The sequence below is a fragment of the Hydra vulgaris genome, chromosome 15 (genome assembly GCF_038396675.1).
Source record: "Hydra vulgaris chromosome 15, alternate assembly HydraT2T_AEP".
NCBI lineage: Eukaryota > Metazoa > Cnidaria > Hydrozoa > Anthoathecata > Hydridae > Hydra > Hydra vulgaris.
In genome coordinates this window covers 34027220-34040661 of record NC_088934.1, presented here as the reverse complement: position 1 = coordinate 34040661, position 13442 = coordinate 34027220, and the positions used below count along the sequence as shown (strand labels likewise).

Here is a 13442-nt window from a genome sequence, read left to right as displayed (position 1 = left end):
TAAACTTACCTTAATAGTTTTAAAACTTAAATCTTTATGTATATTTTTCTGAAAATCAATTTATCTAAATTTATGATTTTATCTGAATCAGCAAGCATTGTCACAAAATTGTGAACCTAGTCTTTATGGATAAATTACCCTCTAAATTTATAGTTAATAAATATTAGTCAAATATTATTATAATATTAGAGCAGAAAAGTCTTCTGTCATTAGAAGAAGATAGCAAGAGCTCAGACAATGCCTCTTTGCATTTTCTCCTCTTACAACATAACATGGACATTGATCTGCAATACTGTTATCAAAAGTAATATATTGCTAACTCAGCAGTTACTTAAACTTATAAAAAAATAAACAAAGATAAAATCTTGGATCTTCTCAATGTAAAGTTATATTTTTAAATGTAGCTGAGTAAATACAGAGCTCTGATTGACTAGATCAAGTTCTAAAATAAAAATTGAACTTATAAGCTTTAAAACTTTATTTCATAAACTTTTTTTTTAAGTTTTATTTTTGTTTTATTTTTTTATATAAAAGATTTTTTTATATAAAAGAAACTTTTAGATTTTTAAGAGGAAGGTTTAATTTATTTAGACATAAAATTTTTGTTCTTTAAATTTTTATAAATTAAATTTTTATGGAAAATTAAAAATGCGATTTTTTATTTTCAGCACGTTTTATTCCAAAGACTCTTTGCAAGTATTATAATAATGGTGAGTGATTTAAAAAATTTTTTTTATTAATTTTATTAAATCTAATGTTTTTATTTTATACAGTTTAATTTCTGCTTAGATGCTTATATGGGTTACTAAAAATGTAGAGCCCTCATGTTGACTGTTTGTTATTCCCAATATTTTATAACTTTTAAAAGAATTCTAGTCAAATCTGCTGAAAATATTTCTTCTTGCACTATTCATATTGCGTTTGGGAAAAAGTTTGTTCGGTTTTGTCCAAAGAGCTTTCTTTAAAAAGAAACAATAATTATAGCAATAAATTAATCAATTATGTATTTGCATTTACTGTCTACAACCTCTCGACCAATTTGTTGATGCCGCTTCGCCAAATATCATCTGGTCTGGTGTTGAGGAATTTGATGAGCCGGTTTTTGAGGTCCTCTTCGCCGTCAAAGTTAACACCCATCATTTGATTTGACAAGAAGCGGAAAAGGTGATAATCTGTTGGCGCAAGGTCTGGAGAGTATGGTGAATATTGAAGAACCTCCCATTCGAGCTCTTGGAGTGCGGTTTTGACAACTTGTGCAACACAGGGTCTGGCGCTGTCTTGGAGCGAGATAACTTGACCTTAACGATCAGGTCTTTTCAGTCGCATAGCCTCTCAGCGTCGACACGTCTCCTGGGGTCACTCACTACTTTCTTTATTTCATATTGATGTACAAGCACCATTTCTCATCTCCCCTAATGATTCGGTACAAATTCGGTACAACAATTCGGTCACGTGTTGCTTGATGGCGCGCAAGGTGTTGAGCAGCGGTTTGAAGGCAATTTTCATTATTGACTTTGTTAAGCTTGTGAGGCACCCAGACATTGAGCTTTTTGGCAAATCCCATTGAGTGAAGATAATTGAGGATTGTCTTAAAATCACAGTTCATTTTTTCGGCCAATTCATAACTTGTTTGTGGGTTTTCCGCTGGGAGGGATGTCTTCGAGGTCAAGTCACTGTTTTTGAACTTTGCAAACCATTTCTGTGCTGTGCGCTCACCTATGACACTTATTGCCATAGCTTTTGGCCACTACATAATTTTACCATTTATATCATTGCAGCTTCACCATAGTTCACCTAATTAGTTCAGACCATCAGCATTTCTTAAAATAAGTGCATTGACTGATATAAATATAGTATATAATCTATGTACACTACACAGTAGTGTACATAGATTGACTGACTTGAATAGGGAAGGGCACAGGGGGAGTGTACATACATTGACTATGCGTTCATGTTTGGACTGGTATTCTTTAATATAAAATAAAAGTATTTCACTATTTATTTAAATAAGGTTTAATTAAGGGGTTAATAAACTAATATAGTTTTATAAAAGAATTATTAAATTTATTTATACAAAAACAATATGTTGTATTATTACTTGATGAAATAATTAAAATGAATAATAATTTATGTACAAAAAAGCATATACAAATAAGAACAAAATTATTTTTAAAAATTTAGCACACATAAAGTTGAAAATTAAGCCCAAGACATAAGCTTTTTTTTAAAAGATAAATATATTTAAATGAAACATCTTTTTGTGTGTTAGAGGTGAGAAAAAATATCTGAATTACTAGATATCCTTATTTCCGATCTGGTATCTGATTTAAAATATCCGAAAATTTGGGTATCCGATCCAGAAAAAGCAGACTGGATATCCAATTCTTTTTTTTTTCTATAAATTCAGGTTCGGATTGAGAATTATTAATAAATCGGATCCAAATCTATTCCGATTTTCTATACTGATTAAAAATATAAAAATTTTATTGGTAATGTTGCAGAATAATTGTGTAAAGTAAATTTTTATATTAGCTTTTTGCACGCTCATCTGTAGATTTTCACAATCATAACAATTAAGTATTCAGATATAACAAAGATTAACTTTAAAGTAGTTATTTAATTTTTTCTTTTTTTCTTTACAGATATGTTCTTAAAAATACATTTTTTATAACTTTAGAATATTGTTTATACATATTTTTAATAATTTAAAGTTAATTTAGTAAATAATATGTAAGCACTAAATAAAAGTGTTCGTTTTATCTTTGTTAAGAGAAACTTTTTCCTTCTATTCAGACTCAATAGAAGATTTTTTATGTGTGTGATATTTTCTTTTATATACTTTTGTTTTTTCAATGTTTTTTATGTTTTATGAATTTTTTTAAAAAGTAGTTATTTTTTTTGGTAAGAAAAAAATGAAATGTACCATGAACTTTTTGGTATGCTAAATCAAAGACAAATGTTTTTTTTAAACCCAGGTGGTTATGTACTTAGATGTTATTGTTGTATAATTAGTTTTGGATTTGAATAAATCAGGTTTCTGATCTGATTTAAACAGATATTGGAAAATTGGATCTGAAATAAAATTTAACTATCAAAAATCTGATATAGGATTTGGATTTTAACAAACGGGACTGGATATCCAGTTTTGCTTACACCTGCTGTTATATTTAAGAATATGGTAAACTTAAGTAAAGATAACTTTGCAACCCAAAAAATTTGTTTAGGTATTGTTTGAGTGAAATAAAAGAATGCAAGGAGCTCTAATCAAACTTTACAAAAAATCTTATTTAAATTAAATGGTTTTTGTTACTTAGGACTATGTCGATGGGGATCTACTTGTAGGTTTTTACACCCCGGAGTCAATGATAAAGGTAATGGATTTATAGTTTTTAGTAATCAATCGTGTGTATGCGCGTGTATATATATATATATATCATATAGTTATGTAGTTTGTCAGTAATGAACAAAACAATATGAAATGCATAAAAATAAAATAAGAACACTGTTTTTATATATTTTTTTATAATTTAGGCCATTCATAAGTCAGATTTAACTTACTAACTTAATAGGCATTTTTATTGCTTAAAGAGTGCTGAACATTTTCTTTTTTAAATGCTGTGATTTTTGTTTTTAGACTTTTCAATTAATTAATAATTTAAGTTAAAACTTTAGAATTTCTTATGTTTTGTAAGCAAGGGGTTATACAAGGTTTATGAATATATACTTTTTAATGTTGTGAATATTTTTTCTTTGCATAACTTTGAACTTAAACAAAACTAACAAAATTATGAATATTTAACTTGATATTAATTTATAAATTATGATAAAGCAGAAATATAATTATAATTAAATAGAAATATAATTATAATTAACAGATTTTGTTATTTTATTGTATTAAATATCAGATTATTATTATATTATAATAATAGTTTAAAATATAAATAAATAAAAAATTCAAAAGAATATGAAATATCAAACATTTTATAATTTAAAAAATGTATTTAATTAAAATAAAAGGTAAAAAGTATATATAAATAATAAAAATTGAAAAGTCGTGTGTGTGTATATATGTGTGTGTATATATATGTGTGTATATATATGTGTGTATATATATTTGTATATATATGCACACACGTTAATAATAATTTCTTATTGTTTAACCTTTTTGAAATTATATATATAAATATTTTAATGTAATCACTGGTAAAGTAAACAAAGCACAAAAGTTAAAAAAAAAAAGTTTATTATTAAATGAATTGGCTTCATTATTTTTTTAAAGTGTTTTTGTTTTATAACTTTCTTTAATAATTTTTATATTTATCAACTTTTAAATAGTAATTTTCAACTAAATAAATTATTTAGTTGAAAATATTATTATTATTTTATAATAAAATATTTTCAACTAAATAAACTATTTAGTTGAAAATATTATTATTATAAAATGTTTTTTGTTATTTGAATTATGTATTAATAGTTTTTATAATTACAGATTATTATCAGTATTACTTATTGATTAATACTTATACACTTACATTAATTATAAAATCACATTGTTTTTAATGCATTTTTTATTTTTAATGTAATGCTGCCTAAAATAAAAATAAAGCAATATCATGATGATGTTATTTAGACAATTATATACAAACTTCATATAAAATTAGATTTAGAGTCCAGCTGGAAAATAAATATCTTTAACAGAAATGAATGTTCAGTGTTTTGTATCATCTATCTTACTGTAAAAATGCAAAAAAAAAAAAAAAAAAAAAAAATTGCCATTAAAATAATCTTCAATGGATTTGAACTTTCTGTTTACAAATTACAACTTTAAGCATCCATGTTTTTATGATATTACAACATAATTTTGTTGAATATATTATTAAAAAAAGACACTTGATTTGAATTATCATTAGGAAAATTTTGACTTGTTTTTAAGCATTAATTTAAGAGGGTCAAAAATATGGCAGGGGGTACCCCATCCAAATTATTTTTCTAAAATACCCCCTGGTATGAGGTGGAGGGGTACAAAATTCTATATTTTTTGTTTAAAAAATTAATCTTGATTAATTTTTTTAGAAAAGTTCAATAAACAATTCAGTTTTTTTATGGGTGACATTCTACTTCAATTTATGACATTTTAAAAATATTAAAAAACTTAAAAACTAGAAATCTTTGCAGCCTGTAAAGTTATGCAGCTTTACGTTAAAGTTTATGCAGTTTAAATTCGGATTGGATAACTTTGAATTAAAATGAATGAAAGTTTGAAAAACAAAAATAAGTCTTATTTAGTGTAAAAATTTGTTTTGATTTACTTCGCAAGGAAGTGCTTTGATTTTAATTTTGTTAACTGAATTTAGATATCGATTAAAATAAAAAATATTGCAAAAAGAAGTAACAAACTTATAAATTATTAAATCATAAAGTAGTAAACAAGTTAATCAAAATTAATAAATTTCTTTAGAAGCCTCACAGTAATAGGCGAATTTTATTATGCAAAATTTTACTCAGGGTTGTTTTTCTACTTGTCTGTAATAAAATCAACAATAAATTATATTTCAGAAATTTTTATTAAATAGGATTGACTGCTCAGTAGTTGTAGAAGCATTTTGTATATATGCATCAAAAACTTGTGATGATTGTATCATTCTTGCAAATAGTTTAGCAAAATTGAGCTATCTTTCTTGAACAGAAAATAAAAAAGTATTGTGGGTTTGGAAAAAAGATACAATAATGTAATACTTGTTGTATTACGTTTTTAATCAGGTTTTTGCAATTTATAAAACAATTTCAAATAACATTGAACTTAAGCGTCAGCATGGGACTCATGCAATTGGCTTCATAAATACAGTTGATTAAATAAATTTCTCGTGGTAATATAATTAAATGTCTAAACATTGTGAAATCAAGATTTAGGTAATTTTGAAATATTTCGGGAAATAGGTCTCATTGTTAAAGAATTTAAAAACATAAAATGCAGTTGGAACCAGTGACAGAAACAACTGAGGCGGAGCGGGTTAGCAAAAAATAGAGCTGTAAGCTTAACATTAGGTGTCCAAGAGATATTATATCTTAGCTTGTTTGAAATTACAAGGCGACCCATTTACTTGCAAATCAGATGTCAAAAAATATATTGAAAACAGAAAGATATGTTAAAAGATATGTTAAATTGATAAAATGAAAAAAAAGTTTTCTATGTATTCTAACTTGATAATAATAATTATTTCATTTATTTTAACAATTGAATAGTTAGTCAAAATAACTACTTTTATTAGAATTAAAGTAGAAGGCCAAATATTTATAACGAAAAAAAGTAATTCGAAATCAGCATAAATAATTAATTAAGAAAAGTTAACCTTTCTTAATTAAAAAATTAATTAAGAAAGGTTAACACAAAATCCAAAAAAAATGTCAATTTCGAACCCCCTCCCCCTTCCATTACTGATATATAAAATAAATAGGCTATATAGCAGATTAATAAAAGCAAATTAACTTAAATTAAACTTGCTAATAACTTTTTATGTTTTTGTTTTGTTTTTAAACCTAACTTTTTTAAGGTATACCTTTTGATGTTCAACCAACATGGAATGCTACAGCTGGAAACTATGTTATGCACCGTCCTCCTGGAATGTATCCTAATGCATATGGAAAGGCCCCACCACCAATGCAGTGTATTAGCATGCCTGTTCTTCCATCACCTAATAATGCTGATGTTATTTCTTTGGCTTTTGATAGGCAGGAAGTATGAAAATTAAATATGTTAAGAAATTAAAATATTAAAAAAAAAATTTTTTTACTAAACTTGTTAATATACTTATAATAATGTTATTAAATAAAACATTTAACTAAACTATAATATTTGAACTAAATATAACATTATAATATTTGAACTAAATATAACATTATAATATTTGAACTAAATATAACATTATAATATTTGAACTAAATATAACATAATATTTGAACTAAATATAACATTATAATATTTGAACTAAATATAACATTATAATATTTGAACTAAATATAACATTATAATATTTGAACTAAATATAACATTATAGTATTTGAACTAAATATAACATTATAATATTTGAACTAAATATAACATTATAATATTTGAACTAAATATAACATTATAGTATTTGAACTAAATATAACATTATAATATTTGAACTAAATATAACATTATAATATTTGAACTAAATATAACATCATAATATTTGAACTAAATATAACAAATTATATTATATTACATTATATATAACAAATATAACAAATATAATATTTGAACTAAATATAACATTATAATAATTGAGCTAAATATAACATAATATTTGAACTAAATATAACATAATAATATTTGAACTAAATATAACATAATATTTGAACTAAACTAAAAATTTTTAAATTACCATTTATGGCAGTCAATTTTTCGATTACAATTATATAGCTAAGCATAAAAGTTTTCCATTTGATGAACAATTTCATTGCTCAATCCCGCTCTTACAGATTCGAGGTAGCCTGACATAAAATTATTTTTATTTTCTTTCTGATTGATGTTAACTTTTTTTAACTATTGCAATTTAGTAAATTAGTAGTTTAATTTAAAAATCTCAAAGCAGAAATAAGATGTATAAAAAAAACATAAAGCAATGTAGAAATGTTATGTAAAAATGTTATGTTTTTTGCTTCTGGTTTTGTAAAGTTTAAAAAAGTTTTTTTTTTTTGGACATGTTTTCTCTAAAACTAAATGAATATAAGTTGAATACTTGAATTTTTTTTATTTCTTAAATATGTATTAACAATTTGGCAAATAAGTTGTTTTTTTGTTTTTTTTACTTAAAGTTAGCAAACAATAAACTAAAAATTTTACTTACTGAATAAAAACCCTGCAATAGTTTATTAAAATAGTTTTTTACAATAGTTTATTATAATAGTTTATTACAATAGTTTATTACAATAGTTTATTACAATAGTTTATTACAGGTTTTATGTAAAAGCTACTAAAATTTTTTTACTTTAACTACTTTGACGTAAATTACTTAAACAACTTTGACGTAAGCTTCGTGCACATTTTTGGCATATACAAGGTATTTCATTTCTATTAAAATGAAATAAAAAAAGGGAGAATAGAAGCATTATTAGAGAGATTTCCATCGAAAAACAAGAACTAGACATTTTTCTAGTAAAAAAATAAATTTTCATAATGGAACACTGTTTAACAATACATACCTTAAAATTACAAATTTACAATAGCTTTAATTTATTTTTAATTTTAGTAAGAAATGAAAATATAGCTCTTTAATTTAAAAATTTTTTTGAATTTGTATTTAATAGAATTGTTTGAAAATATAATTATTAAAACAAAACAACAAATAAGATTTTAAAAGTTGCGCTTAGTTATGATTAAATAGCAATTTATTTTATTTTCCTTTTGTTTAATAAATTTTTGTTTTTTAAATTAAAAGTAAGATTTTTTATATGTGACGCATCTGACCAAAACCAGTTGGATGTCGCGTTATGTTATATTGAGAAAACCATCAAAACATCTCAAAAATCCAATTTTATTATTATTTATTTTTTTGCATAATTGTTTACATAATTATGTAAACAATTATGCAAAAAAATAAATAATGATAAAAATTGAATTTTTGAGATGTTTTGATGGTTTTCTCAATATAACATAACGCGACATCCGACTGGTTTTGGTCAGATGCGTCACATATTAAGTGGACAAAATTGAAATTAGAAGATTTAACATAAAATTATCGTTTGTTATTATGCTGAATTGAATTATGCTGTCTTTCCCTGAAAAAGTCTAACTTATCAAACTTATCAAACTAACTAAACTAGTCTAAATAAATGTTGACATGTTTGCAAGAAATTGTTTATATATATATATATATATATATATATATATATATATATATATATATATATATATATATATATATATATATATATATATATATTCATTTTTTATATTTGATATACAAGTTTTTATGTTTAATATTTTGATTAAGTAAATTAGTTGGTTAGTTAAAAAAAATTAAAACTTTTTTTTATTTTATTTCATTTTATCTAAAATTTATTCCATTTGTAAACAATCAGTATACTTTATGGAATTGTCATTTAAATATTTGTAAAAATGTTGTGTAATTCCTACATTTTTTAAACCACTTAAAAATATATCTTTAGACTTGTTTAAATACTACCCACCAAAAGTGTTTAAAGTATAATGTTAACATCCTAGCCCTACCCACTATATGCATACGCATATAGCGAAATGCTCAGTATAATGCTCTATCACAAGCCTTTATCATTATTTTATTAAATTATATATTAGTTTGATAATTTCCTATAAAAGGTTGCATGAAATAGCTTATGGTGACCAGTTTAGTCACATTTAAAACCTTTTTAAGTATTATGATATGATCTAAAAGTTAAGGTACTCAGAACTGGGTCAAAAGCAGTAAAAAAATTATAAATATATATGAAAGATGGCTCTATGATTAGTAACAGAGAAGTAGCAAGGAGGTTAAAAGTTTCAGAGAATTGCAAAAGAAATAATCTGAATGCATTTAAAACAACAAGTGGCCTTTAACACCATGCAGAATCCAGAAGTTTACATAAAACTAAAAGCGCAAAAAACATTCTTATATTTGGTCAAAAGTGTATCCAAGGTTAAGTTGTCATAAAGTTTCTAACACATGAAGCTTTTTCTTTAAAGACAGAGGTATTTTACTTTAGAAAAGACATTGATGTTTATATAGCTACAAGAAAACCTATATTGTCAAAGTTCAACTCACAAGATTCAGAAGGTAGAAGTAGAGGAAACAGTAGTTTTCAGTGATGAAGAAATTGAATTAATAAATTGATAATGCAATATCTCTGATTTGTCTAAAAAAAAATTTCTAAAAAATAAACAAAAATTAAGTATATAATATTTTCATTAGTTTTTTATAATACTTTAAATAAGTTTTTACCTTAATACACCTAGTTTTATTAAAGCTATATATATATATATATATATATATATATATATATATATATATATATATATATATATATATATATATATATATATATATATATATATATATATATATATATATATATATATATATATATATATAAACAAACGTACACACTCTTTTTTGTCTAATATATCCCTTTCATTTAAATATAGTACCTGTTTATACCTAAACTCACTAGTTTATGCATGTACATTTTATATCTGTTTTGGTGCAATTAATTTATCAGATGTTATTTTATAAACTTGTATGTTAGAATATAGAATATTGAATATTATAACCTTTGAGTATAGAATCCTCAATAAAATATTATTATATTTTTTGTATAGATGTTTTCAGAAAATGTTTCAGTGATAGATGAATTATTGCCAATTAAGGAAGAAACAGCATGGGAAAAAGGTTTACGACGGGCAAAAGAGGTAAACAAAGTTATCAATACGTAGTTGTTTAAAAGGTATTGATATGAAACTCCTTAAAAAATCATCTTTAAAATTCAATGAAAAAAAAAACTTTGAAAACAAATATATTTCAAAAATATTTGAGAAATATTTGAAAAATTGATAAGATTCTTTATATAAAAAATGAATATAATTTAGACTTATGTTCCATAAACCTATTCATTTTGATCCAAAATTTTAATTATTCCTCTAATTATTATTTGTCTCAGTTAATTTTAAAAATATTAGTTAATTTGCTTAGAAAATATTATTTGATTACACGGTTGTGTTGTTACCTTTTTGAACTATTAGCAATATTTTTAACAATAGGCTAAATATTGGATTGAACAATTTTTTTTATTAACTTTTAAACTTTTTCAAGAGTTTAAAAAAAAGATTTAGGATATTATATTATAAGATTTAGTTTTCCACTTTTTGTATTTTTATTTCAACAATACAATTAAAAGTTACTAAAAGAAAATTTAAATTAAGTTTAATGGTTGCCTAGTAAAGAAAAAAAAATCTACTATTGTGTTTATGATTGTTAACAGCATAACTGTTTTTAATAATATATGTTATTTAAACAGGTGAAAGAAGCTGCTGCTAGAAGAAGAGAAGAAGATAAGGATTTTGAAAAAAAAAGGTTAAGTTTAAAAATTCCAGAAAATATTGTTAAAGATGACGAAGCTGATGAGAATCACATTGATATGAGTTATTGCTTACCAAAACAAGATTATTATGATCGCAATGACAGAGACGATAGAAAACCTGATAGATATGTAAGGATTTTCTCTTTATCAATTGAAAACCTTAAAAAAATAGTGTAAAATAACAAAGTTGCATTAAAACTTAAAAGAGATGACTGAAAGATAAACTTATTAACAGATATTGATATGTGCAATTTTTTATTTCAAACTTATTTTCTTTGTGCACAATAAATTGCAGGTTACCGTAATTTATAATAATCATTGACAAAAAGAAATTAATTAATAAAAAAGAAAATAAATTAATTTTTCAATTAAATGTTTTCAATTTAACCCTATTCTTTAGTTTAATTTATATATATAATTAGGAAGTGACCGGGGCCCCAGCTAAAAATAAGACTTTTTGCAGCCCCAGCAAAATTATAAGATTTAACAGGGGTTAAAAAAAAATTTATAATACTTTATATGTTATAATTTTATATTTACATATACTGCTTATTAGATACTGACATGTATTTATATATTTTTAAACTCTTATTTACTTCCAACAAGGTTGCAAGCAACCTCTATAAGTATGAGTTACTTTAAAGTAGAGGTTAGGGTTAAAATGCTTAGAAATGGTTAACTGAAGACTTAAAAAGTTGTAGGTTGCATATAAAAAGAAAACAGGAAGTTGGGTAAGAGTTATAAGAACAAATTAGAAAAAAAGTTTGTATCAAACAATGTTTGTTAGAGAAGATGACTTAATTATCAGCATATAGAGAGTTAGCAGCTTCAGGAATAAATAGTAAAGGTAGGAGTAAGAACATTTGAAGAGAGTTCCTTATATATTGCATAAATGAGCTTTAGTAAAGGAAAGAAAATGCTCTAGATTATTCTTTATTAGAGAAACGGCATAAATATGGAAGGCTAAAGCCTGATGATGGTAATGATAATGATGATGTTTAACGATCATAACCATGATCATGAAGATTATTATGGCAGTGATGATTATTATGATGATCATGTTGATTATAATGATGTTTATATATGCATATATATACAAAATATAACATGAGTTTTGAATTAAAAAAATATACTTTAGGATGCATAAACCCGACCCCAGCTATATTTTATCAAACCTGGCCTCTGTCAAATTTCAACCCCGGTTGCTTAATAGTATTAATATCAATTAAAAAAAAAAAATAAAGTTCATATATATATATACAGGGGTTGGCTGGAGCCAGCTCGGTCTGGCTCTTGCAAGCCGGTTGTTAAAATTTTTTAAAACTCGGCAAGCCGTTTTTTTTTTACTCATTTACTGTTTTTTTGTTTTTTTTAAATAATAGCAAGCCGGTTGTTCAAAATTTGGCAGCCCACCCCTGTATATATATATACATAAATACAATTACACACACTAGTATATTAAGTATACAAAAATAATTGTTATAATACAAAATGCAGGTTGTCAAGTTATAGAGTTGTGGGCTGTTACAACTTTAAAGTCTGTCAAGACTTTGAAGCTGTTGATTGGCAGAGAGTAGACTTAAGGAATATGATAAGCTGTTCCATGCATTGATAATGCGATTATTGATAAAGTTTAAAGGAGCTGAGTTGTTTCTGTATTTGGTTTTTCAATCATATTTTAATATGAGAGCATCCATTTATTTGAATAAAATTTGGTAGGTGGGTAAAATTTGTATCAAAATAAAGAATAATAAAGAAATAGGAAATTTTTAAGAATAGGTTTTAAAAGATTTTTGAATCCAATTAGTTCAATAAAGATATTGTTAACTTTAAATTAAATATGACATAAAAAAAAACTACTCTATTTAAATAAAATCAAACTGTTATTTGTTTTAACAAATAACACAACACACTTGTGTCACACTGCCAGAGTTACAGTAGAAAAAAAATGGTTCTTCAAAATCCAGCTTTATGTGTACATAATAATAGAGAAACTAATTTAGCAGTGTAATACCAATTAGTTCAAATATTTTAGAACAATAAGCAATTACTCTGTAACTTACTGGTTTTTTATTCTTCCTATAATTTCTATAATAGTTATATTATAAGCTGTTACTTGCTTATCATTGCTTTTATATTAATCATTACTAAACATTATTTGCTAATTGTCAATATTTTATTGCTTTTAGTCTGATCGATATGCAAGAGTAAAAGACGATTTATACATGAGTGATAGGTATGAAGATTCAAAAGTAGTCATGTTATATATATATATATATATATATATATATATATATATATATATATATATATATATATATATATAT

General features: G+C 24.1%; 1 protein-coding gene across 3 annotated transcripts in view; it reads left to right on the top strand.

Moving 5' to 3' along the window:
* Nucleotides 1-13442, top strand: part of LOC100209756 (zinc finger CCCH domain-containing protein 18) — a 48642-nt gene that overhangs the window by 30645 nt on the left and 4555 nt on the right. For all 3 annotated transcript variants that reach the window (XM_065820624.1, XM_065820622.1, XM_065820623.1), the window contains 6 exons: nucleotides 669-710; nucleotides 3315-3371; nucleotides 6552-6736; nucleotides 10358-10447; nucleotides 11053-11244; nucleotides 13305-13351. In XM_065820624.1, the coding sequence (XP_065676696.1) occupies nucleotides 669-710; nucleotides 3315-3371; nucleotides 6552-6736; nucleotides 10358-10447; nucleotides 11053-11244; nucleotides 13305-13351 (613 nt within the window). The remainder of the gene's footprint in view (nucleotides 1-668; nucleotides 711-3314; nucleotides 3372-6551; nucleotides 6737-10357; nucleotides 10448-11052; nucleotides 11245-13304; nucleotides 13352-13442) is intronic.